This window comes from Callospermophilus lateralis, chromosome 17 (assembly GCF_048772815.1).
Source record: "Callospermophilus lateralis isolate mCalLat2 chromosome 17, mCalLat2.hap1, whole genome shotgun sequence".
In the NCBI taxonomy this organism is placed as follows: Eukaryota; Metazoa; Chordata; class Mammalia; order Rodentia; family Sciuridae; genus Callospermophilus; species Callospermophilus lateralis.
In genome coordinates, this window is record NC_135321.1 from 23,600,947 (window position 1) to 23,627,347 (window position 26,401).

General features: G+C 47.1%; 1 protein-coding gene across 1 annotated transcript in view; it reads left to right on the forward strand.

Annotated features, from left to right (window-relative positions):
* The window catches only part of Myo5b (myosin VB), a 194,017-nt gene that overhangs the window by 93,100 nt on the left and 74,516 nt on the right, over nucleotides 1–26,401 (forward strand). Inside the window, exons 13-17 of the mRNA XM_077105607.1 lie at nucleotides 1,553–1,675; nucleotides 2,531–2,614; nucleotides 11,282–11,437; nucleotides 12,186–12,283; nucleotides 18,308–18,394. Coding sequence (XP_076961722.1) covers nucleotides 1,553–1,675; nucleotides 2,531–2,614; nucleotides 11,282–11,437; nucleotides 12,186–12,283; nucleotides 18,308–18,394 — 548 coding nt within the window. The remainder of the gene's footprint in view (nucleotides 1–1,552; nucleotides 1,676–2,530; nucleotides 2,615–11,281; nucleotides 11,438–12,185; nucleotides 12,284–18,307; nucleotides 18,395–26,401) is intronic.

The window sequence follows — 26,401 nt, forward strand, 5'->3', positions numbered from 1 at the left end:
GTAGCAAGCTTCATGACAAATAATACTAGCCAAGGCCCAAAGCACTTATCTAAGAATCTTAATTGTTTTGAATTTTTGCCGGTTCCTATTTTTAGTGGAAGGTGGCTATGGAGTGAAAGGTGGGGTATATGTATACACATGACCTTGACTGTTGGTCTTCCCTGCTTATCAATTCACGCCAGTCTGAATTCGTGATGAAGTAGATCGATTGTAGAGTCTTCTCATAGAAGTTCAATATATTTTTTAAGGTGATTGTTGCTAAAAGATTTCAGTGTTGGCTTAGGTGGAGCTTCTGCTCACGGTCTGCTTTCCCCAGTCTCTCACTCTCTGGCCTGTTTGGTCCTGACAGTCCCATGGGGCTGACCCCTCCTTTCCCCACACCTGGAGGATCTAAACACAGAACACTTGGAGACAAATATAAAATAGTGTATATATAGAAAATGCTGAATTAAATATATTGTTTGACCAACACAATTAATAGCCTCCTTCAAGAAAGCATTTTCTTTCCTTGAATTCCCAATGGCCTGGGGATTCAAGACTAGTTGCACCACGTTGAATCTTGAGAAAAATGTTTGCTTACAAAGGATTAAAGAAGTTTGTTCCCAAGGACGTAAGCATTTTCCTTAGGGCACAAATTTTATTAGCAAAGCCCTTTTTAAATGGTTGCTACAAGGGTCACCTTCAAACCCTGTCTGATCCAAATGTGCAATCTAAACTAACGAAGGGCAAATCAGTTAACCCATAACTGAGGACTGCACCAGTTCTGGCCATGGGTGTGGAGGATGACAGGAGGGAGGCTCTTCCCACTGGATAAATCGCTGTCATCTTCGACAATTTGAATGGTGGTTACGGTGTTGTTTTTTTATGTTTTCAATGAAGCAAGATGCTTGTTTACTTTTGAAGCTATCCATACAGATCTTAAGAGGGGCTGCCCTTCAGAATTCTTAATGTAGGGAAACCTCCAGTCTAAATTGATATTTGTGAGGAGGCAGATTGTCCCGAGCAGTTCAAGCACTAGGCACTTGGCAGGAGTAGAACCCAGATGTGGCTTAGGTGTAATGACAATACCCAGAAACCAATTAGATGATGTGTGCTAGAGCTCAATTGTGAGCAATTCCAAAGAAGAGAGATGCGAAGTCAGGATAGAGCAATGGGCCGAGTTTGGAAGCTGGTACTTGGATGGGCTTAGGAGTAGGGTCCCCTGAGTGAGCTGGAGGACAGGGGTGTGTTCATGACACTGCAGGAAGAGGCATCTTCTGGTGGCTTCATAGTGTGACTCTGCCTCCATCCTTGGCCTCTTTGTACTTCCTGCTTCAGCCAAACAGCAGGTCCTTTGAGGCTCAGCATGCTCCTGTGGGGGCCAGCCCCACAGGCTGGGTTAAGGGTCTCCTCAACGCCCACGGTAGACTTATTCTTGCCACGGTCCAGTTAAGGTCCCGGTTTGAGGGCTGAATCCACTTCACAGAACCAAAGTGCTGACAGACTGTCCTTCTACAGTGGCTCTTTGCTTTCCTTTTCACAAAGACCTCTGTTCTATGCTGTGGCTCTGCAGGTCCCCAAAGGAACTGACCAGAACTGGGCGCAGAAGCTCTACGACCGGCACTCCAGCAGCCAGCACTTCCAGAAGCCCCGCATGTCCAACACAGCCTTCATTGTGGTCCACTTCGCAGATAAGGTGGCTGTCCTCTTTGCCAGCTTTGTACTCCCGTATCCCCACTTTAGGCAGAGTGGGGTTTTTGGGCTAAGAGAGCTGTCCTTTGTGGAGGTGGCTCTGGAGTGAAAGGTGGGGCATATGTATACTCATGACCTTGACTATTGGTCTTCTCTATTTATCAATTCATGCCAGTGTGAATCAGTGATGATGTAGGATCACCAGGTGGCCCGAGGTGTCAGGTTGGTTCCCAGGCACCCTTCCTTCCCCACCCTGCCCCATCTCTGGTATGCAGACTGCTGAGACATGGCTCAAGCTCATGGGCTGTGGCAGTTGCTGGTCAGATGCGTCATCGGTGCTACTGAGAGCCGTTCTGGAAAGAGCGCAGCCTGTAGAGCAGTTAAGATCCCTCTGTCCCAGAGCTTGAGAGGAAAAGAGGCTTGAAAACAGAAAGGTGGCATGTGGTTTGCCTTCTCACATGGGACAGGGCTCCTCTCCTAGTGATGGGTGTGGACACAGAACTTTTCTAAATAGGTTGCTTAATTCTCAGGTTGTCTATCACCTAGCGTCTTGTTAAAATGCCCATGGCTCAGTCCTCTGCGTGGCTGGGAAGCTGCATTCAGAGCCCTGAAGAGGCCTTCTGTTATTGGGATTGCCTTTTAAGAAAATATTTTCTTGCACAGAATGAGTACTGGCTTCACTCTGTCAATCCTGATGGCTTATGGGATTTGCATTTTAAACAGGAACTTGTGTGGATTTCCCAGCTACTCACAGCTCTTTTTAGAACATGCTACGTGGATGAGATGAATACTCATGGAACTGGTGGGGGCCTGGTCAGACTGACGCCCTGATGCTTGTTTCTCCTTGCCTTGCGGCCAGGTGGAGTACCTCTCAGATGGTTTTCTGGAGAAAAACAGGGACACAGTGTATGAAGAGCAGATCAACATCCTGAAGGCCAGCAAGGTAAAGAGCACTGGGTATGGGGCCAAAGGTAGCCCAGTAGTAGAGCGCTTGGATAGAATGCACAGGCTGCTGGCTTGATCCCCAGCGCTGAAGAGAATGGGGAACAGAACAAGGCTGTCCATGGCCAGATCTGGGATGGGAGGCTGGTGTCGGACCCCTGTGGAGTACAGGAAGGCAGTGATGTTGGGTCAGGTGAAGGGGCTCATTGGTTATTTCAGTTGGAAGACATTTGACTGTGGCCTAGTGGAGGGAAGAAAGCAGGGTGTGTAGAGGTGGGGCAGAGCCCAGAGGAAGAGACCTGCAGAGGGAAGGACATGGGAAGGTGCAGGGAAGATAGCAATGAGGGACAATGGTGAGTGTAATGGTGAAAACTTTACTGTCCTCCATCTCCTATCTGCAGATGTGAGATTGTCTAAACTCCTTCACGTCCCTCTATTTGTGTATTCCATTTTTGTCCAGTAGTCTACAGAACCTCTCTAGGCAAAAACTTAATGGAATATGAGCTGAGACTTAAGATATTTAAATCTACTACCTCAGACTTTGTTATCTCCAGGAGTTTAGCTGTTTGCCTGTCATTACAGAGCAAGGAAAGAACAGATGCTGTGTGCATTCTATGGGTAGAGGAAATAGTCCTCGTTCACTCACACACTGCTCACCCACACACATCTGTTATGCACCTGCTCATGAGGTATTGCCCTAAACCCACCTGCTCATTCAAAGGCAAGCACAGCAGATTCTGCCTTCCAGGTGCTACATTCCCATGGACTGTGAGTGGGCAGATAGGTCGATGCACACAGGTGACTTGAAGGGAGAGGGGCATGGAAAGGAGCTGCATCCAGGAGAGGCCTGTGAACAAGCATTCTAAAGGCCAACATGGGGACAGATGCTGCTGGGGCTTCAGCCCTTCAGAAGAAACCAAGGGAAGGGAAGGACTTTGCAGGATTTAGGAGGCTTTCTCCCAGACGATGTGGCAGTGAACTCACTGCAGGGCCTGATAACAGTAAAATGACAGATTAATTTCTCTTTGTGATAAGCTTTAGATGAAGGCAATAGGGTGAAATGATAAAGGGGAAAATACATAAATACACAGAGCAGAATGGACCCAAGGATATAAGGCCAAATAAACCCTGTTGTGTCATGTGGCCCCTGAGGTGGGGAGAGGAGTGAGGGAGGATTTGAGTCAGTAGCAGCATGTGGACTTGCCCTGCCCATCCTCATCTCTGGATATCTCTCCAACATTAGGGAACAGTCATGAGCCCCTGGCTTTGGGTAGATAGGAATATTATTTTGGAGTTCAGGTCTACATTAACCTCTCGGTTCCCCCAACTTCCCAAATCTCCAGCCCAAGGTATTTTGTAGTAGTTTTTCCATTTATCCCAAGGGTGGGGGTGGGGGCAGTGTGGGAGAGGAGCTTCAGGCCACTGAGAAGGGAGAAGCGAATGGTGTGAGCACTGGAGACTCTTCCCTGTCCCAAGTGTCCTAGAGTGCCAAGAGACCCATGACTTCCTGCGAGTCTGACAGTGGCCCTCAGTCCCGGGACATTTGCTATCTTGACTTGAGTTTCTCCTTTCAAGGAGAAGCAGAAACGAGGGGAAAGGGAAAGAGCTTTGGTAGTTCTTGTTGAGCAGTTTGTTTCCAATACCACCATTGTGTTGTGGGTTTTGAGTGGTTCTCAGCAATTCCAGAACCTAAAAATGAGCATTGCTGATAACTCTCCCCAGCAGATCCCCTTTTATTAGTAACTGAGCTCTTTCCCTTAATTCAACAGCTTCACTTAACATTTGTGAGGTATTTTCTGGTAACTAAGTATAGTCAGCCTCATGGATCTTAATCTAGTGAAGATAGTTACTACACACATATGGAAGTCTAAAAGATACTCATTGTCATGATATACAAGTTCTGCTGTGGAAGGCCAAGAAGGAGATACAGTGGAAAAGGAAAGGTGTCTGCTGGGGGCCAAGACCACCCTCAGGTTCAGAAGTTGGCTGCCAGGACTCGGAGCTCGGCCTGCAGTTGTACTTGCTATGATGTGAGTTGTGACAGCGAGAGGACAACTGCATGGAGTGAGCAGGCACAGGGTGGCAAGAGTCTTCCCTTGGTGGAGTCACAGAAGATGTGCTGAGCTCCCCCAAGAAGCAAGTGTGCTACTTGTGAAACCTTACCAGGAAATGTTGCCCAAGCCTAAGTGTCCAGGGCTTGAGGTCACTTATGTGGGCCACCTTTGCCTAGCATGAACCAAAATTCTAGAATCCCAAGAGGAAAACAAGTATTCAACATTAACCAAAATGCTGGTATAATTGGTGCAGGCCCAGTGAGCCAGTCTTATCAGGAATGCTGAAGTCCAAGTTCCCAAACACGAGAAGGCTTGACCTTATAAACAGGCCTTCTAAGGAAAGCACAGACTGTAATATTGGCTCTTTACAGAGGCATCATTTTAGATTGGGGATGTTTATTAGAAATGAAATGTAGACTCATAAAAATTCAGATACTACATAGATAAAAATCCCCCCTTCCCACTCCTTGACACATCTTCTGATGAATTCCTATTCTGCATGTGTGAGCATGTTGGTATGTCTTTAAGACTGAAATAATCGCTATGCATACCTTGTCTTCTGATTTTTTTTTTCACTCATTATTTTATCTTGGCCATCTTTCCACATGAGTGCACATCTTCTACTTTTCCTATTTTTAAAAAAACTTCTGGCACTTTGCTTTTCAAAAACAGTGTCAGTGAATGCCCTTTATGTGTGTCTCTGCTTACTTGTACAATTATGTCTATTGGCTAAAATTTGAGAAGTGGAACTCATGGTTCAAAGGGCGTACACACTGGAAGTCTGTAGATACTGCTGTGCTGGAGGGCACGGTAGGTCTCTGCTCCCCTCTTGGAACTACCTTCATCCCGATCCACCCACCATAGCTCTAGCTTTCCCTCACCAGCTCATACTTGTAAAGACCCAGTGCCCTGTTGCCTCCCCACAGCTCCCTGAGATCCAGTGACAGTGGCCAGCAGCATTCAGGTCACCAGGCAGGGCTGTGGGCAGCCAGAACCCTTCCAGCCCATCTTCAACATCACCAAGGACAGAAGGCAAAGACTGACACTGGGTCACCATGAGCCAGTCCACAGGTGGGCTGCAAACCCGAGAGGGACTCCACGTGTGCTTTCAGTTGGTTGGACAGATGGCGAGTCTGACAGCATCTATCATTTTAGCCTTTTTACAAATCCTGTTTACCAAGCCTCTGCCGTTTTTGTTAAAGTTTCACGGTGTTCACAGCAGTGCTCCAAGACATGTTTCTAACTGTGTATTAGGGTATCTTTCTAGGTCTTTATTCTCCTACGTCACTGATTTGAAATGGAACACCCAGGTGGCTTCTGGTTTTGTTTTTACTCATTTTCATCTCTGTAAGTGCAGCTCGGTCTCAAATTCTTGTGTAAATTCAGTTGAACTTGAAGTACTTTTATTTTATAGGAGACTCCTGGTCTTTTCCCTTTGTGAGGCATCCCTGATAGGAAACCATCCACTTGTCATGAATAATTAAGCAGTATGAGAGGGCAGACTCCCACCTGCCTGGGAGCCCTAGGGATGCTTAAGGAACTCCCACCAAGAGCAGAGAAATAAGCTCCTGTTAATGAGAGTGTAATTAGGAAAGCCAGTTACACTGCCTAAGAGGTTATAATGTAGCTAATTGCTTTCTCAGCTATCACAGAGCTATAAATAGTCTTAAGTAAAGAAATGCCTCTTTAAGACATGACTTCAAGTTATTAACAGATTCATTTGTTCTAAACACTATAAAGAATGGCAGCTTCTCCCCTCATTTTTATTATAAAAAGGAATATTTCATTAACCTGTTGGGGGTGAGGGAGGAAAGTCCCAAAAGGGAAATAGTTTTTCTCTGAGGACAGCAAGCAGTGGGTCACGTGTTTGTGCCAGTGAGAGCTGAGCGGGCAGGTCTGACGTCACTTCTCTGCTCCATGCTTACAGTAGGGTTCTCAAGAACTGTATAGTGCGGAGCCATTCTTGGCTCAAAGGACTTACCCTGAGCAGAGACAATCCCTGAGGTATAGGAGTCATGGTAGAGTAGCTCAGGCAAGCCCCAAGTGTCCCTTCCCATCTCCTTTCTGCCTTGTATGGTTTGACCACAGCGCTCAAGGGGAGGTCATGTGTATGCGTCTGTTGCTTTCCATACGAACATGTTCTTAAAGGCTACATACGTGCCATTTGGAGCAAACATTTGCCTTTTTAACATTTTAATTTTTTAAAAATCAGCTTAATTGAGATAGTCAACATTACAAAAGCTTGTTCTTAAAGGTACTTGGAGTGCTGCTTATATGTGCTGGTATTTGAAAAACTTCTAGAAATACACAGAACGATGAGGCCTCTGTGTGAGAAAACTTCCAGGTGATGGAACAGTGTCACCATCCTCGTTCCTCGGAGGGAAAGTACATGTTCTTCCAGAAAGTGAAGTGCCCAGTCTTTCTCTCAAAACCATTTTAGGGACTGAGGATACGGCTCAGCAATATTTGAATGCTTGCCTAGCATGCATGAGGCCCTAGGTTATATCCCCAGAATCTCCCTGCTCCCCACCCCCCTCCAAAAAAAAAACTGGGTTAACACCCATTTAAACATAGTGTTCCTTATCTAAATTTCAGAGATTCCCCACAGGGTTGCATTTAATTGTATAAAACAGTTAATTGAAAAGAAAATCTATATTTTATTGTCTACAGCAATAGTATTTAAAGATGAGATTCTAGGCAAGATATCACCATCAAACTGTTTTCCTAGTGTCTTATTTTAGCTTCATGAGTCTGTTACAAAGGAAATCTCTTTTTTATTCTTATAAACACAAGTGAATAGGTGTGATTTCCAAGGTAACAGCTTCACAGAGCACTGAAGTTGATGTTTTCTTAAACTGTCAAATGGTCTTTAGCAAGTGTTTTGTGCCTCTCTTAATCCTTCTCAGATTTGCCTCGGGTTTTGAAAATCTCTATACAGGTTTCAATATAGAGAATTCCAAAGTCAGTACTTGTGGACATGTTTCAAATATGTGACAAACACAACTAGGGAAGTGCTTAGCTGGTGTGTTACGTGTGACTTTTTCAGTTAGAAGACAATGACTTTAGAAAGGCCCAGGTACACACCATTACCCACTGAGTTGAAGGACTTCCCTGTTCCTGGTCAGCTGGCTTAAAAACAGGTTTCTCAGTAACTCTTAACAATCTTTAACAGCCTAACTGGAGTTAGTAAGTTGAAGAAGAAATTTTCTCCCCTTCACCCAGCAGTGTGGGGTTTTATTGTATTATGAATCCTTTATCAAGCACCTAATTTGCAGTCTGAGCTCAGGTTTGTTTATAGTTTGGACACTCGTAGGGGAAGAGATCCTTCTGCCCCAGCCCTCTTGGAGGGTTGGGTGAGTAGGGTAGGTACTTGATGCTTTTGGCCTGAGTCTGTCCCTTCCAACCCAGGGTTGTACAAGTTACCTCAATCTTTCAGTCACCTGGTCAACCTAGACTCTACCTTCAGTCACTAAATCTATGCAACAAATCCTGAGTAGAATATGTAGTCTATATCTCCTCCCCCAAAGTTAATGTTCCCAAACTCACCTACGTGTTCCAAGTGCAGAACTCAAATTTTCCAGACTTGGTGTTGGTCATGTTTATACCCAGTGATACACAGATGCCAGCTTAGGTTACAGTCTGACTTGGATAGTCTTCCAATTCTCTTCTTAAGTTATATGGCCCTGGTTTCATGTATAAAATAAAAAAGGTAAGATGGCTTTTCTGAAGCAAGAGAGGCTGAAATTTTGAGATAATTTTATTGGCAAGTCTGATTTTAAAGTTCCTCATGCAATTTTGATACATGTTTCTGACCTTAGGACTTCACAGATTTTTTTTGTACAATAAGTACTCTTGGGCTAGGGATATAGCTCAGTTGGTAGAGTGCCTACCTCACAGGCCTTGGGTTCAATCCCCAGCACCAACAAAAAACAAACTATTGATGACTTCTGTAAATTAGACCCCTTTACCCATTATTATGCAGATTGGTAATTTCAGCTCCTGTTCTGAGCATCTTAGAAATCATTTCAGAAAGAGTATGGATTAGATTAATTGAATCAGCCAGTGTTTGGTTATTTGCCTGAAAAGCGTAACCACAGGAAGTGTGGTTTGAAGTGTGGTTTGAAGGTGCTGTTAGCCCCCATTCCCCCCATCGTTTCCTTGTGGAGGTTTTGCTACACCAGTCCAACCTTACCTGTGCTTGGGTGCTCTGGTACCAGTCCTGGGAGCCCTCTGGGCTGATGTCCTCCTCTCCGATCCCTTCTGTCCCCGTGTTCTCAGTTAACTCATGCTGTGGTGGCTTTCTGCCATAGATGGTAAGGACTGACAAGTTTTAAAGCAGGGGGTTCTGGATGAGGTTTGCATTCATGGCAAACTCTGGCTGCTTGTAGAGTACGTCTGGATGTGGGTATGATTCCTGACCCAGGGGAAAGCTCAGCAGTGCTGAACCAGGGAAGCAGTATTCTGATTCATGCAGGAGGACTGCTGCTGACACTTAACATCCAATAGAGCCTGATACTCAGTTGAGACAGGAAGTAGGGTGAGAGCAGATCCCCAAGCTAGATTTCAGAAGGCTGTGTGTGAGGGTAGTTTGTGCCATGTTGAACTGGAGTTCTCACTGAAATACAGAGGAAGGAAGATGCTCAGCAGACAGTTGGAAATATCCATCATGGTAATGAAAAGATCCAGACTAGGGCCTGGCACGATGGTGCACACCTGTAGTCCAAGTGGCTTGGGAGACTGAGGCAGGAGAATCAAAGCCAGCTTCAGCAACTTAGTGAGGCCTTGTCTCATTAAAAAAACAAAATGGGCTCCCCAATGGCTTGGTGAGTAAGCACCCCTGGGTTTAATCCCTAGTAACAAAATAACAAACCAGACACTAGTAGAGGATTGAGAGTGATAATGGAAACCACTGGCGTGAAGTAGATTGTCTGGGAACAAAGTTTGAGAGAAAAAATGGAGGAGATGCTGATCTGGCAAACAGCAGTCCAGAGGAGGGAAGTTCAGGAATATGGGTCAGTGGAAGTTGCTGGAAAGAAACAGAAAGGGAGAGAATGGACGAAGTAGGGCTGCTGTCTCGGGAAAGATCTCCAGAAAGGAGGGCCTCAGAGAGGACTGTAGCATGAAATGAGACCACAGCACTACTACCTGCTGGTGTTGGTAAGCAGTTAGGATGCCTTTCAGTACATGGAGAGGAGGCCGAGAACATACTTGATATATATTAGTTATTATGAAACGGGTGCTAATATAATGGTTTTATATTACTCTTAGGATTAAAAACAAAAATCTTTACCTAAGGTCTACATGAGCTGGTCTGTCCCTCCTTCCCTCTCACTGTGTACCCTGTAGCTGTACCCACTTCATGTTACTCCACTAAATGTCCCATATTCCATGCATACAGTCACTTCCACCCCAAACTTTCCTACCACTCAAATACCCTACTAGTTCAAACGCCCCTTCCTAAGGCAACGCTGGTTTCCTCCACACCACTGTGTGGTGTGGTGTTATCTTTATTACATGTTCCTTTTCATTAGAACATCATCTTGTCATTACGTGGAGATGATTAATGATTTAGAGGAAACATCAGGTTCCATTCCCTCATTTTATACATGAGCGAGTCAAAACCAAGTCAGGTGAACGGGTTTGCCATAGGTCACATAGCTGTGAAAGGGTAACCTCAGAGGCTGTTTTATTCACTCTGTGTTGCCAGCTTCCAGCACAACTTTTATCATTGTGTTGATGTAAGTATTGGTGAACAGATGGAAGAACTAGTCAATCTAACTTCTAGATTCAGTGACCTCATTTACTTTTTCTTTAATTGTAGATGGACACAATGACTTTATGTGGTGGTAAGGATTGAACCCAGTGCCTCACACATGCTAGGCGAGCACTCTACTGCTGAGCCACAGCCACAGCCCCTCATTTCCTTTCTCTACTGCAATAGTTTGTAGAATTGAGTACCTATTGAAAGTACCATTTTTATGATGTTGGCATATGAATTTTACTCAGATGTTTAAAAAATCATGTATGAACTGTCTGTTTCTCTGACAGTTCACCAATTCCCTCCCCCTTGATTATGCAGGCTTCCCGCACCCCTGGTGCTGGGGATCAAACTCAGGCCTAATGCATGCTAGGCAAGCATTCTACCACTGAGTTACACCCCCAGTTCTTTCCCTTCCCTTCTGAAGAAATAATATTTATGACTTTGAAATGAATGCATGAAGAGAGGAGGAAGATGATCCATTTCAAAGATGCTGTGAATAGGAAGAAAATTGTCACCTTTTGGTAGCTAAAACTTAGACATCTGGCTTCTTTCACTTAGCGTAATATTCTCAAACGTACTTATATTGTATCATGTGAGAGGAGGTCATTCCTTTACATTGTTGAATCGTCGTCCACCCTATGGGTGATAACTCCATTTCTCCATCGATCTGGTGGTGACCATTCCAGGCATCTCAACCCGGTAGCTCTTATGCACAATGCTGCTGTGAACATTGGTATATGGGGTCTTGTGTGGACATGTTTTCATTTCTCACAACTATGTGTTGGCTATTTGGGGAAAAACTGAAACAAAGTATGAGAGATCTGGTTTTTGTTTTCCTTGTGGTTGTTTCTAGTTCCCATTAGTGGCCGACTTGTTTCGTGATGACAAGGACCCTATTCCTGCCACCACCACATCAGGAAAGGGATCGTCTTCGAAGATCAACATTCGCTCTGCCAGACCCCCCATGAAGGCCTCCAACAAGGAACACAAGAAATCTGTGGGCCACCAGGTCAGCTCCAGGCCTGTGACCAGAAGCTGAGCTCCATGGTGCATGGGGCAGAGTTGGCATCTCTGTAGATTAAGGGCAGCTGCAAGGTCAGGGAGGCCACAGTGACCTTAGCATTGGCAGCCCTGGTCACTAAGCTTGAGCTTTGTATCTTTTGAAGAGGAAACTGCAAAATCTGCACCAGAGAGGACTAGCAGAAGAGCCAGGAAGGGGGATGAGGACAGCCCGTGAGTGCATTACCCCTGAGGCAGTGAAGGGCTGCAGTAACTTCTGGGGAGGTGAGAAAGTGGACTCTGCAGAGTGGAGAGGAGAGTTAAATAAGTCCAGGGATCAGAGGCAAGAACAGCTTCTCTTGCTCCAGGTCACTGTGGGTATCATGTCTGGTGTCTCCAGAGAGAAGTCCCTGGCAGCTGCCACCTGCTTTTATTCCTGTGGGTTTGTCAGTTCTGGTCATTTTACAGTCACTTCCAGGATGCTCTGGAATGGTGAGGCTGCAGTGCCCCATGTTTAGCACCCGTACCCAGCAGTGAAATGGCTCATTTCCCTTAGTGTCCACCTGCCTTTTTTCTCACTTGGTCACTGCAGAGTAGGAGTGTCACTGGAATCGCCCAGGTCTCCAAATTTTTTCCCCTGTTCTCTGGGGTTGAAAATAGTAACAATGACCGCCACCCTCAGTACGAGTGTTTCTTTATCATACATCCAAAAAAAATGTTGAAAATAAACAACTTGGCTCTGGCTTTTGCTTCTGCAGTTCCGCACCTCCCTGCATCTGCTCATGGAGACCCTGAATGCCACCACCCCACATTATGTTCGCTGCATCAAGCCCAACGACGAGAAGCTCCCCTTCCAGTAAGTGCCTACTGGGCTTGGTCAGCCCCCTTCACTCCACCTTGGAGGTCCGGGTGCAACAGGGCGGGCTCAGCCTTGGGAGGCTCTGTAGCCTCCAGCATGGTGAATGGTCAGGGTGAGAAGATACAGTTCCCCATCCGCTGGAGCTTGCCTTGTTGCTGAGGAATGCACACACCTGAGTCAAATAGAGGCCCATTTAGAAGTATATCAGTAAATGTGGAAGCCTCGTCTCTGCTGGCAAATGTTAAATTCAGACAGGATGGCAGAAATGGGCAGGAAATGCTTTTCTGGCATTGAAGAAACGGCCGTCAAATGGCAGGTAGAGAGAGGGACATGCAGGTGGTCCTGCTTCTCCCCTCACTCGGCTGCTGCACTTCCAAGTATCCACCCTTGCTGGTGCTCCCCCCACTCCTCTGCCCACACCTTGAGACTGTTTCTTGAAGTTCTATCCGTACTTCCAGGTACTTGGTGAGGTCAGTCATGTAACAGCAATTCTCAATTTTCTGTGTCCATCTTTGATTCTGCCAAATTCCAGATCAGAGCTTCATGGGCCAGATCCCATTCAGGATGGCCAAGGACCAGGCTCTTGATCCTTTCTTTGGTCTCTGGTCTAGAAAATGGCATAATCATCCTGATGCCTCATCTACCCACCACACCTGATTGCCCACACTGGAAACTGTGAACCTCTGGTCAGGTGCTGTCCAGTAGAACTTTCTGTGAGGATGGGTATATTCTGCAATCAGCAGCCAGTGGTCACATGTGGCTGTTGGTTCTTGCTTGAAGCCTGGCCAATATGGTTGAAAAACTGAATTCATTTTGTTTCATTCACTTCACATACCACAGGTGGCTAGTGGCTACCATTATTGGACAGTGTAACCCTCGATTATTCCTTCTCCTTTACTACAGTGTCTGGTCATTGTCCAAGTCCCATGGAGTATACATGAAAACCTAACACATTGGTCTCTTTTCTTCTCCCCTTGTTCCAGATCCTCTTCAATATTTTCCTTTAAGTTTTTAATTAACACGTAACAATTGTACATAATAATGAAGTTCAGTGTGATATTTTAACATGTGCATACAGCACAGGCTGATAATCCATTCTCCCTTTACCTACCCTATCCCCTAATTCCTGACCAGAAAGACAAGTACCTCATGTTTTCTCTCATGTGGAAGTTGAGAAATGGACCTTAGTTTAGAACTGTGATCCCCAGAGCCCCATCGCTCTTGCCTGGAATGCTGCCCCAGGCCCTTGAAATGGCCTCTCTTCACCTCAGCATTTCTTCTTCCCGTACTTTAAGCCTTCACATGTGCCATTCCTTTGGGCCAGAGAAGGTGTACTGTTAACTTTTTAAGCACCTATTCCTATTTGTTCCACGATTTCTTTTTTGGTCCTAGTGTAATTTCTTTTTGTAACTCTCAGAATATCCAAACTGCCTTCCATTCTCATTGCTTTAGTGAAGCTGGACTTGCATCTATGGGCTTAGTGTAGTGGAAGAGAGCCAGAGGGAATGTGTCACTCGGCCTTCTTTGAAGCATCTGATTGCTCCTTCTTCTCTCTGGCTCCAAAGTTCTGAGATGTGCTTAGGAATCCCCCCGCATGGTGTCCGCTTACTGGCAGGCTCTAGAAGAGGCTGATGAGAGAGCAGCGTGTGTGGAAGACTCTCAGGTGTGAATTGCAGAGCATCCTGCAGGGCCTAGGAGAGTAGAGATGGACTCCATACCCGTCCTACCCCAGCCAGCTGTGACCTTGGGCAGTTCATTCACCGGCTCCTGGAACCATCCAAGCGCTCTGCAGGGCTTTCTTCCCAAATGAGAGGAGGAGCCAGGGATTTTGAAAGCACTTTCTAGTCCTAATATACCATTTTTCTAAGACCCTCCTTTTCCTTCGGGACCAAAGGAAGAATGCTAAACCAAGCCAGAAATTCTGAATTCTAACCCTGGCTCATTACTGGTTCTTTGGCTAATCACAAACTACTCTTTTTTGCTGTTAATTGTTTTTTTAAGATACCCTGATGAAAGAATCCAAGGAGATAATGATTGGGGATTATTTGGGGGTGGGGGAATGTTTGTGTGATTAAATACATTATTGACCTTATTCTAGAAGGAAATGAGTTTCTCATCTTCACTGTTGACATTGGGATCAGATGATTCTTGGTCATGGGAGCCTGTCCTGTGCATGTAGGATGTTGAGAAGCTTCACTGGCCTCTGTGCACCAGATGCTAGGAGCATCCCCCGCCCCCCCCACTGTGAGAACAACTGAGATTTTTAAAATATTGCCAAGTGTTCTCTTGGGGGCATAGAACCACTGAGAGAACCCCATTGAGAACCACTTTCCCACACTGAATGCTTTGATAACACTCTTTATATAAAAGTGTTTTTCCCTGTGCTTTTACTCAAGAAACATCTATCTTATCTCAGTAGTTGCTGGGCCAGGCCAGGCAGAATGACATTGATGTGTCCCCCGTGCTTAAGGAGTTACCCATCACAATAATTGGCATTGCCACAGAAGTGGCTGTCAGCAGCTCTCAGAGTGCTACTGCCTCAGGGACATGGGAACAGTGAAGTGTCCAGGAAGGAGGTAGCCCAGGACAAGTGTCAAGAGTCTGGGGCCACTTGCTGAAAGACCTGTGTGACTTTCCTGCACTCCCACCCACTGGTCTCAGGGTCTCAGGGCAGCGTTGTGAGCTTCAAGCTCAAAGAAAAGGGTAAGGGGTGCAGATGGATTGATTGTGACTGCCGAGGCACAGCCCAGTTCTGACCCCCTGGGATTCTCACCTGCACCCAGCAGCTGGTGCTCCTCTGTTCCCACACATGTACTGAGGGGCGGGGAGCGTAAACCTGGCTCTCAGCATTTTGACCAGGTGATTTTTCAGTCCCAGAGTTGCATGTTAATTTCCTCACCAGGGTCCTCCACAGTTTCATGGTAGAAGGGCTGGTTTTCCATTTCTGGTCACCTCGTGTCGACTCCAGGAGGCAGATGGACTTGTTTTCTTCTGGAGAGGTCAGGTTGGAGCTCAGAAGAAGGCTAGCTGGTTTTATACCTTTTCTGAGGCTGTGAACAGGGAAAGGGGGTGGCAACATTGTCCTTACAGGTATCTTTTTCCTTTTCTCTTAAAAAATCCTTTTTTACATCACATGATTGTTACAACATGCACACGAGTTACAGGCAGATGTCCTCCTGCCTGTGAATGAGGAAAATCAGTTACGAAGAGATCGGGCCTCATTCAGTGACTCTAGTCCTTAGTGGCAGATCTGAGGCCGTACTACATTCTCTCCTGTAGCCTCACTCTTTCCCCAGAGCACAGTGAGGACGGTGTCACCATTCAGAAGGCAGAGCAGGCGTGAGGAGGCAAGTGGCTTTGCAGAGTTCCTCACGAAGCTGAGTTCAAAAACCATGGGCTAAATGCCTGCACGGGTCCAGCTCTATGTATGGTGTTGGGCTCCAAGGGAAGACTGGCTACCCCCTCTTCCGTTCTCAGTTGCCTCTGCGATGCTTGGTGATATGACTTTACACCTAGCAAGTTGGTGCCTGACTGTTAGGACACAGTCCAGGACTTGGATGCCCAGTGGTTGCAAGGCATGCTGTGGGGGTGTAGCAGAGCAGGAAGGGCTGTGGCTGGGAAGGGAAATATGGTTAAGGAAGGATCTAGTTTTCAGGAAGTATCTTAGTTTCTCCTGCGGGAATGGAGGTAGGCCTGGAAGGAGTAGGAACCCCAGCTGGACCCATAGAGCACATGGGTCTCAGGTGCCCCTGCGCATGCTCTGTCTACTATACGTGCAGGGGGCTGTTTGGCCCTGTGGTTGTGCCAGGCAGAGGAAGATGCTGGTGGGCAGGAGGACATGGGTTCTATGTTTGGGTGTGGAACCCTGGAGAGGTCCCCTGCAGGCCACAGAGCGTCTTTCCAAAGCTCAAGCATGACAACCTTATAACTCAGGACCCAGCTGCTCACCTTAGAGTGAGAAGAGCAGAGCCTGTGGACAGCAGACTCTGAAGGCCACATGTGGTCACTTGAGGGACCCAGCAGCCTTTATGTCTTGAGGTGCTCCTTACAATCTGATCCCAGAACAGTGCTGTATCCCATGGAATACTCGGGAAAACCAGACAGTGTGGCATTGGGAAAGGGTAGTCATGTGGTGACTTGCTCAGTCATGCGTTTCCTCTGGCCCTATGAGACCCTCATGCCTCAGAGCTTTGGTTCTAGTTTAAAGGATGAAATTAAATTATCTGAAGTGATTATGTAGCTCAGGATTATAATAGCACTCAATTGTGCCTTACACACTCAAAGTGTCAGGGTCACTGGGGCCAGCATTATTTGGTACTGGAGGGATCAGCGAGACAGGATGGAGGAGCTGGGTATTTGGAAGAGGTAGGACTTGGGCAGGTCATGGGGAAAGAGTGAGGAAGTTGAAGTAGGTGCAGGCCAGAAGCAGGTGTGAGTGCTTCCTGAGACCCAGGGCCTTCGGGAACCACAGTGCACCTGCAAATGCGGTGGTAGCTTGCAGTCATCAGTAGCTTGAAAACCCACTGAGCTCTGGCAAGCTCAGGGCACCATTTGCCAAAAGCTGTATTGATGGACTTCTATGTGCCAGACCCGTGGGGCACTCAGCACAAGAGGGGCATGGCTAGGAATTAAGCAGATACAGAGTGATAGGAGGACATAGACGGAATCTTGTGGAGAGATAGGACTCTGAGGGCAGCAACTCTGTCGTGCAGAGTTTCAGAATCTAGATGGGTCCAGCTTCTGGAAAAAGAATACCTCTGTCAGGGAGATTGACAGGTGATGACATGGCAAAGGGGTACCCACTGAGACATTGCAGGTCCTGGAGCTGGTAGCCCCCAACTCCCTTTGACTACTGAGGAAAGCAGGCTGCCTCGTGACGTCGTCAAGGGTTCTGCCAAAGTCACTATGATCTCCCGGATCTGTGGCTGTGAGCCTGGTGGATCCTTGCTCCTGCCCTTCTACTTTCAGACAACAAAAGCCTGGTCCTGAGTTTCCATTGAGCTGCAAGAAGCCAGAAGGAAAGGGAGCATCTGTTCCTCATTGCTACTCACGGAGTGGAGCAGTGTTCTTAGCAAATTATAAGTAGTGACTAAATCTAGATCAGCTTAATTCTTTCTTGGGGACTCCCTGGTCATTCAGCCAACCTGACATTTTCCCCTTGGGTTTCTATGAATACTTTCACCACGCGTCCTACACTGCCCCTTAGGGCATTGCTCTGTGCCCTCTCTTCCTTCAAACACATGCCCTCATAAAACCCAGACAAGGTCTGATGGTATCTGTTCCCCCCACACACATTCAGCATGTGCGAGAGATGCTGGGTTTTCAGTGCTAGGCTTAGCATCGTAGGGCATGGCAGTGTTTGAAGATGGTACCCATTTTCTATGGAGTTAGGAAGGTAAGTTCTTCTTCTATGACTCTTAACTGAGCAGCTGTCATGACCTATCCTAGCCAACAGTACGTGCCCTTCTGCCAGGCAGTGCTCTAGTTGCTTTCGTGGGCCATTACGTTTAATCCTCATACTAACCCTGGAAAATGAGTACTGTTATCCATTTCATAGATGAGGGTACTGAGGCCCAAAGAGGTGGTTTCATTCCCCAAATTACGCCTGCATCTGGTAAGTGGCCGTATCACAAGTACAACGCAGGTCTGCCAGGCCTGAAATTTTTTTAACCCCTGGGCTAAGTAAGGATTACGGTGCCAAGGGTACATGGTGTGGACATTGATTTAAGATACTTCACCATGTGGATGGAAATAGGGCAAGCTCAGGAAGGGGGAGTGGGCAGAATTCAGATAAGCAAAGAAGAGGCGGGATTGAGCATGTGCAGGAGCCTCATTTACAGAACTGGAGATGGCGAGATGGCTCATCCGCCTGCCATTCAAATGCCTGTGCTGTACCCCGACCTTGTGCATGGCCATCCCTAACTCAGTAAAGCACCATCTCGGCCATCCCTAACGTTCTGTAAATGAGGCTCCTGCACATGCTCATCCCGCCTCGCTCATTGCTTATCTTGTTGTTGGCAGCTTTGACCCAAAGAGAGCCGTGCAGCAGCTCAGAGCCTGTGGGGTGTTGGAGACGATTCGCATCAGTGCAGCTGGCTATCCATCCAGGTAACGTGCCTGCCAGCCACGTGCCCAAGGGAATGCTATAGAAAAGCCAGAGGGTGTGCCCCCCGGGGTCTCAAATATACTGTTAGCTGGAGACAGATACTAAAAAAGTGGAGGGCCCAAATTGGGATGCTGACAGCAATTAGAATTTCATTTGGCCCTGAAATGGCACAGGAATCAATATAGTAAGATATTTGGAAGCAGCATTTCAAAATTCAAGTTTGTGTTGGTCTAGATGATGAGCTAGGTAGTGTTTCAAAAGGGATCCCTCCTTTCTTTGCCCACCATAGCCCTTGTATCTTTTTCATTTTATTTGGTAAAATATATTTATCTTGACCATTTTTAAGTTGACAGTTTAGTGACATTAGCACATTGGCATTGTTGTGCAGACGTCACCACCATCCATCTCCAGAACTCCCTTCAGCTTGCAAAACTGAAACTCTACAGACACTCAGTTACTCCTTGTTGTAGTTCATTTTTTGTTACCATAACAAAATACTTCAGGAAAGCTAACCTTAGAAGGAAAAGGTTTCTAGTTTAAGAGTCTAAAAGGCCAAAATTAGGAAGGAGAGAGAACGTCACCAAACAGGAAGCCAGAGAGAAACTGGGTTCTCCTGACCCCTTCTGAAAGCAGCATCTCCAGCTGGCCTAAGGACCTTCTAGTAGGCCCCACCTGCTAAAGGTTACACCTCCTCCCCAAACCACCACCCCAGGGACCAGGCTTCTAATACATGAGCCCTTGAGAGAGATCCCACATCAAACCAAAGCACCCGTCATTCCCTCCCTCCAGCCCTAGCAACCACCTTTCTGCTTTGTCTCTGAATTTGACAACTCTGGATGCCTGATGCAGATGGAGTTTTAAAGTATTTGTCCTCTTGGTGACTGGAGTATTTCACGTGGCTGCATGTCCATGTTGTGATGTGTGACCAAATGTCATTCTTTTTTAAGATTGAATAATATTCTCTGGTATGCATATATCACATTCCTCCTGTTTACTGCTGTCAAGCCCTTTAATTTTTAATAGGGAATCAAATATGTGGTAGGAAGTTGAATTTCTTCAAATTTAAAAAAAATCCTCATGGTTGACCTGTAGTATGGATAAGACACTGAAGCAATCTGGAGCCTGGGGAAGCCATAATAAGTTGTGGCTTTCCCCTGGACCTGCCTGAAATGTGTGTGGAGGGGTGCGTGGTGACTTCTCTTGCTCTCGTGAGATACACTATGCCACTGTCCTACAAGCCAAACATGTGCCATTAATTGGGGCTGAGCTGAGCAGCACAGCAGCACAGACCTTGTGGAGCTGCCCACGAGGACCCTCTGTCCTAGGAAGTCTCTTCTATGAGGAGGTGGAAGAAGCCAGAAGTGGGCATCAGGGAATAGTAAAAGCGTCTGCTCCTTCTGCTTTCTAAAACCCTGCAGGGTGGTCCTCTGGAGCAAGACTAAAGGCTGGGTTTTTGTTTGTTTTTAGCTACATCTGTCCTTACTTAGGAAAAAGCAGGGGCTATCCTGGGGTCCCTCTCACTTTTTGACCCTGGGGTCTGAACCCAAGTACTAACCACCTGTTGCTAATGAGTGGGGAGGCTCTGGCCTTCTGGATGGAGGCTCAGCATTCCTTTCAAAGGGGACTATGGGAACCCAGTTGCTCTCTGGCTTCCCTTCCCACTGTGCCCTGCTTGGCCTTTTGATTGAGCAGCTGGAGCCCAGTGGTTCAGATCTGAGTTCAGGCTACTGTAGTCATCAGTTCCACTGCCTTCAGGTGCCTGCTATAAGCACAGGGTTCAGATCTGACTTACCATCATTCAGTTGAACTGGGAGAGGACCTTAGGTTACTGCCAAACCACCGGTCTCCAGCCATGTCCCGTGGGCAGCTGGCTCCACTCCTATTCCCAGCTCTTGTGTCTGCTGGGCTCCTGAGGCAGGTCTTGCCCACCAAAAGGGTTTCTTTAGTCCTCTGTCTTTAACCCAGTGTTTCTCATAATCATGTGTTGCAAACCCCTCATGGGTCAGGAAATAATTTTGATGAATATTGACCAATACACTGTTTTTAATGAAATAACTTGGGTTGGAAATTGTAACAAAAGTGGTTTGTGGCAGAGGGATGTTGTGGCATGGCCATGTCGGTGTTGTGAGTGAGGTGTCTCATGCTCTAAGATGTGCTTTCATGATGGGGCTCAGAAAAGGAGCCCCTTTGTCCCATGCTGTATTGTCATTGTGGAGCATCTTACTGCTCAAGTCAGTGAAGTGCTGCACTCTGAGAGGTTTGTCAGAGGAGTGGGTTGGGGTCCTGAGAGACCTTCCCCCTATGCCTAGCCCAGACCCAAGACCTGGCTTCCTATTCTTGCCAACTTGTGTGTAGGAGTTCAGGGGGTGGAACTGCAGCCCAGGCAAAAGCTGAAACAGCATGGTAGCTGAACACTGTGCTTTGGAGTCAGCCTGGGGTTCAGGTGTTGGTTCCCACACGTCTTGCCTGGGTGACTTTGGGCAGGTTAATCTCTGAGCCTAGGTTTCCTTGTCTTTAAGTATCTTCACCTCATTGGTTGTGAGGAATGAGATAATGTATCAAAGTCTTCAGCACAGTGACAGAACTTGAGTATTTAGTAAAGTGCTTGTTACATCACTCAAGATATAAGCAAGAATCTGCCTCCCTTTGGACATAGGTATCTGGGTAGAAGACAACTTTACCAGAAATTTCTAGCTTTGTTTTTGTGAAAACCCAATGTGTATAGCCACCTCAAAAAGAGCATACTGAAATTCCTAGGGCTCTACAACTAGAAAGGGCGAGTTTAAAAGTTAGAGGCTGAGGGTTTAGCTCAGTGGTAGAGGATGTGCTCAGCATGTGCAAAGCCCTGGGTTTGGTCCCCAGCACCAAAGTCTGTAATTAGAACTAATATATCCTGTTTCAAACTGGTGCAAGAAAGAGCCATACCGGTGTTTTCAATGAAGAGGCCTGAAGGCAAACAGAGAACCCCAAGGTGTTGACCTTTGTATATAATTCTCTCTGGTTTAATGGGGCTTGTAAAGTGGGAAGCATGGAAAAAACAAGAGAAGCCTATGACAGTGAGGTAGTCTGAGGCCGGTGGAATCTTGGGGAAGTCGCCTGTTTCACCAAGAACTTTCTAACAGTAGCAGGACAAATGAATTGTAGAAGGTGTCCCTCTGGGGAGTCTCCTTGGACATCAAGAAGAGGCTACAGACTCTGCCCAGGCAGAGGTCTGTGCACATCTGTGCCAGCTCTGATTCATCGGCTGAGCTTCCTCACACCCTCATTGTGTGAAATCAGAGTGACAGTGTGTGCCATCTGCACTCCTACTGGGTTTGCTGTCACAGTGCGAAATGGTCTGTTTACAGATGGGAGAGTGGGGAGGGGCTTTACTTCTGGGGTCTGGCGTGAGCTTTATGTAGAAAGCTTTATGTAGAATGAACAGTTTTTGGCTCTGTGGGTCTTTCCCCTCAATCTTTCTCCTGCCTGTCTCACACTATACGGAGTATCCAGCTCTGCGCTGGTCCCTGCCCAACAGGAGCCCACAGCTAGAAGTGACACAGGCTTGAAGCAGAGACCACCACAAAACCAGTGTTAGATGTGGGAGAAACTGCACCTAGAGCTGGGCCTGGAAGAGCGGGGAGGGTGAGGATCCGTGGGGAGGAGTGGGAGGACACTGCCAGCCAGGGAGCATCCAGGAATGGACAGCAAGTTAAAGAGGGCTTCCCTGCCCACTCAGTCCCCCATTCATAGCCTGCTGGCACACCAGGTGTGCTCCTCCCCTAATTCAGACTGCTGCTTCTTGGCAGGTTAAGAGCATGTGCCCTCCAAGTCCTTGGACCCGTGAGGAAGGTGGCTTCTCCTACTGTGTGTTCCACCTGGCTGCATTCAGAGTTGCCAGCAGGGTCAGAGTTGCCAGCAGGGTCGAGATGCCCATACCTTGCTGGCCTCTTTCAAGGTGTCAGAAGGACGTCTTTTCCCGCTGTCCTAATTGTTTCAGACTTCTTTCTTCAGGAAATTACAAGTACACCTGTACCTTTTGTTTCTGTAATTACAGGTGTTATGGGAAGTACAAGGAAGTACAGGTATATTTCTGGTATCACAGAAAAGGTTGCCTGCTGCGGTGATGTGAGTGGGTGGCTCAGATCCAGGATACACCCTCCCTCCGCAGCCTTGCATTGGCTGCCTTAGCACATTTCGCTCAAGGGTCCAGGAGAGGGTTTCCTCCCTGAACTGCCATGGGAAATGTTCAGTGTTGGAAAGCAGCACCATGATTTTATGGCCCTTGGTTAGTCCTGAGGTGGAGTTGGACCTTCCAGGCTATCTGGTCTAGATCCTCCCCTTATCCTCTTGCCACTCCCAGGCCACGGCACCTACAATGGCATCTATTTGGAAGATGAGAAGTGGTGGGGATTGGAGCTGAGGGGAAAAACTCCCACACTGGAATCTTTAGACTCGGCCTCTTTGCTTAACCTTCTGTTCTTGCCGGCCGGGGTTACTGTTTGGGTGACTTCACTGATGACGAAGAAGTAAACAGTGCTGCTGCCTAACTGCTTGAGCTAGGAGACTGGTATTTCAGCTGTGTTTGGGATAAATCAAGTAAAGTTTTATGAATGCCTCATGCCCTGCAAGGTCTCAGCTGTGGAAGGAAATCAACCAGTGTAATAGAGCATAGAGAGATTCATTTGGAAGATCTTCAAGGGACCGGAAAGATGTGAGTGGAGCCTAGGCTGTTGGGAGTTGTCTAAAAAGAATCGACCTCTCCACTGCTGACAGCCCCACACAGCAAAGGGACTTCACTCGGGCTCACTCGTCAAGTAACTCACAGCTTTGCAGAGCTGTTTCCCAGGGATACTTCAGTGGGCTTCTTTGATTAGGGGAATTACAGTTTATGCCGCCATCCTGCATTTCTCTTATGCACAGGCCCAAAGGGAGGAAAATGGCAAAGGGGAAGGAAGTGCGTATGTAGTCCAAGATCACAGAGATAGTCTTCACAGGGCTGTTGCCCGTGTCCAAGCTTTCCAGGCACAGTGTCCACCTAAATGTCCATCAATGATGAAAGGATAAAATGCCTGCGTCCCTGGGGGAATTCTTACCCTTGCTCCTAAATTAAAACACATCCAAAGTGCCTAAGTCCCGCCAGGCCAGAGGGGATGACTGTAGCATTGCCAGCCGGCAGCAGCTGTCTGTGGCAGCCTGTTCCCTCAGACTTCAGGCCACCTGTCTATTTTTATCCTCCCTAAGAATTATGGCTCTCTGGGTGTCTGGCTTAAAATGAAAACGTGTCATTCAATTTGAAATGCTGTGCAGTGGCTGAGAAAGATGTTCATTGTAACGTGCATAAGGCACGATGAGGACTGCCCTGTCCTGGAGAGAACCTCGCCCTCTTGGCGCCCTGCCCCTCCAGCCTGAACAGACACCTGTCTACCTTTTCTGGGGCTCACACCGGTCTATGACTGGAGCCACAGTGAGGCGAAGACTGTTAAACCAAAATAAGTGAGGGAGAAGGGGGACTCTTGGTATATAAAAAAAAAAAAAAAAAAAAAAAAAAAACAACCAAAACAAAATTGCATAAGCCTGTTCTTCACTTCAGCTCGTCATCATGAAAACAGTGGTGCTTTCTTCCAATTTCCCAAACTTGTTTCCCTCTCTGCAGCAAAGCTGCAGAGCTGGGTCCACACTCTGGGAAGTCTAGGACTCTTGTCAGCGACCCAAACTGACATGAACTGGGTTGGCTGCAACATTAAGCTAAGGAAACAGCGAGAAAGCACAGGACACAGAAGTAATTTTCGTATCGAGGGTAGAATGGCTCTGAGACCTTAAGGGTCAGCTTCCTTGCTGGAAGGCAAGAGACTGTGCACCCAGAATCTCTTTATAGGGGACACGCAAAGGAGTTTGGATGATGTTCTTCACCAAAAAAGGCAGGGGATAAGGTTTCAAGGGGGGTTGTCCAGCCCCATTGGGTAACGCCCAAGTCCAGGGCTAGAGCAGACTTATTCGTAGAGCGAGGTGGAGGCCACTTGCATTGCACAGCATAAGGCGTGCGATGCCAGACCAGCACCCCCTTACTCAAGGCTGAGAGAGGATGCTCATCTTCTGGGCGGGTGGCCTCCCACACAGGACATTGGGGTTGGGGGAGAGGCAGGTGGCCCCTATTGATGGTGGCGTAAGCTGGAGAGTGAGTATCCTGCAACCTTTGCCCTGGGAACCCTTTGTGAGGGTTAGTGCTGAAGTAATGAAAAATCTTATGATTATGTGTTCCTTGGTGAAAGCCACTCCCAAACCTCATCTTTTTCATTCCGTTGACTTTCTGTTGGGGTCTAATTCATATGTGATAAAATTCACTCCTTCAAGTGATGCAGTGATTTGCATCGTGGGCAGCAGTGTTCAACCTTCAGCGTTGCCTCGTGTTTTCATTACCCTGAAAAGAAACCCCGTTAGCAGTGGCTGCTCCTCTCCCCCTCCTCCCAGACCCTGGCAAGCATGAACCTTTCTATTGCTGTAGATGGGCCTTTTCTTATATTTCATATAAATGCAGTCGTAGGATATGTGGCTTTGGGTCTGGCTCCTGTCACTTGGGACTTTCCAAGGTGTGTCCGTGTTGTAGCATGCATCGGTAATTCTTTCCTTGGTTTTACAGAGTACCGTTTCATTGAATGAATAGACCACATTTATCCTTTCATCGTTGATGGACATTTAGGTGGTTTCCACTTTGGGGAGAGTATGAACAGGACTGCTATGAATAATGTGTATGTGTTCAGGCATATTTTTCTTTTTCCTTGGGTATATGCCTGGGAGTGGAAGTGCTGGGTCATATGGTAACTCTGCTCATACTTTTAAGGAACTGTCAAGTTGTTTTTCACAGCAGGTGTGCCATTTTACTTTGTCACCAACAGAGTGTGAGTGTTCCCATTTCTACGCATTTTTACTAACACTTGCTGGCTATCTTTTGACTGCAGACATTCTAGCAGATGTGTAATGATAAAGTTAATGATAAGTATCTTTTCATATGCTTACTGGTCATATAATGTCTTTGAAGAAATGTATTTCAAATCCTTTGCCCATTTTTCATATTGGATTATTTGTCCATTGTTGAATTGTAAGTTCTTTGTATATTCTGGATATAAACTACATATCAGACATAGGACTTCCAAATTTCTTCTCCCATTCTGTGAACTATTTTTTACTTCTGCAGAGTATAGAAGGAAAGAAACACATCCCATGTCAGCATGACCAGGACTCTTTGACCTAAGATGAATGACAGCATGATGAGTATCCAGGAGTACAGGTTGACCTGCCTGATCCCAACCTGGGAGCCCTGGTGGAGCTCTTCACTGTTTTCTAAGGGGCCCTTGGGATCACCCACAATGACATCTTTAGGGATTTTTGTTGCCTGATGTCATAAGTTTTTGACTTAAAGCCTCATACCAAGGAGCAACACTTGGGGGTTATTCAATACAGCCACTACGCACACAAGGAAACAGCTATGGCTGTTACACCCTGTCTGTTCACCCTGGTCCACTGGGGCCCTCTCAGCCAGGCATATTCCTCTGCAGAATGTTCCCACGGGTTGATCCAGTGTGAGGCTCCAGACGGGAGCTCAGCCGACTGGAACATCACCCCAAGCTGCTGTTCACTGTGCCAGGCAAAGCAGCTCTGCCCTCACTGAAGCCTGAGGAGCTCATTGTAGGAGGCAGTCTTCCAGATTGGGTCTGACCGATGCTTGTCTATCCCGGAAGCTGTCCTAGGCCCCGAGCTTTTCCCACACACCCACCTGTGACTCTCTGAGGTCAGGAGGGCACCTGTACCCCGCAGGCCAGAGCATACCAGGTGAAGGAGGCTTTGACTCAAGAGAAGACTGAAGTTGAGCATGCTCAGCCAGGCCGCCTAGCAGAAGAGCTGGAATCCAGGGCAGGCGAGGCTCGGGAGAATTCCATCCCTGTGGTTGCTGAGACTCATTGAGCACAGCTGGGACCTCGTCATCGACACAGGAGGGGGCTCTTCTCCTGCCACTCTGGAAAGGAATGTAG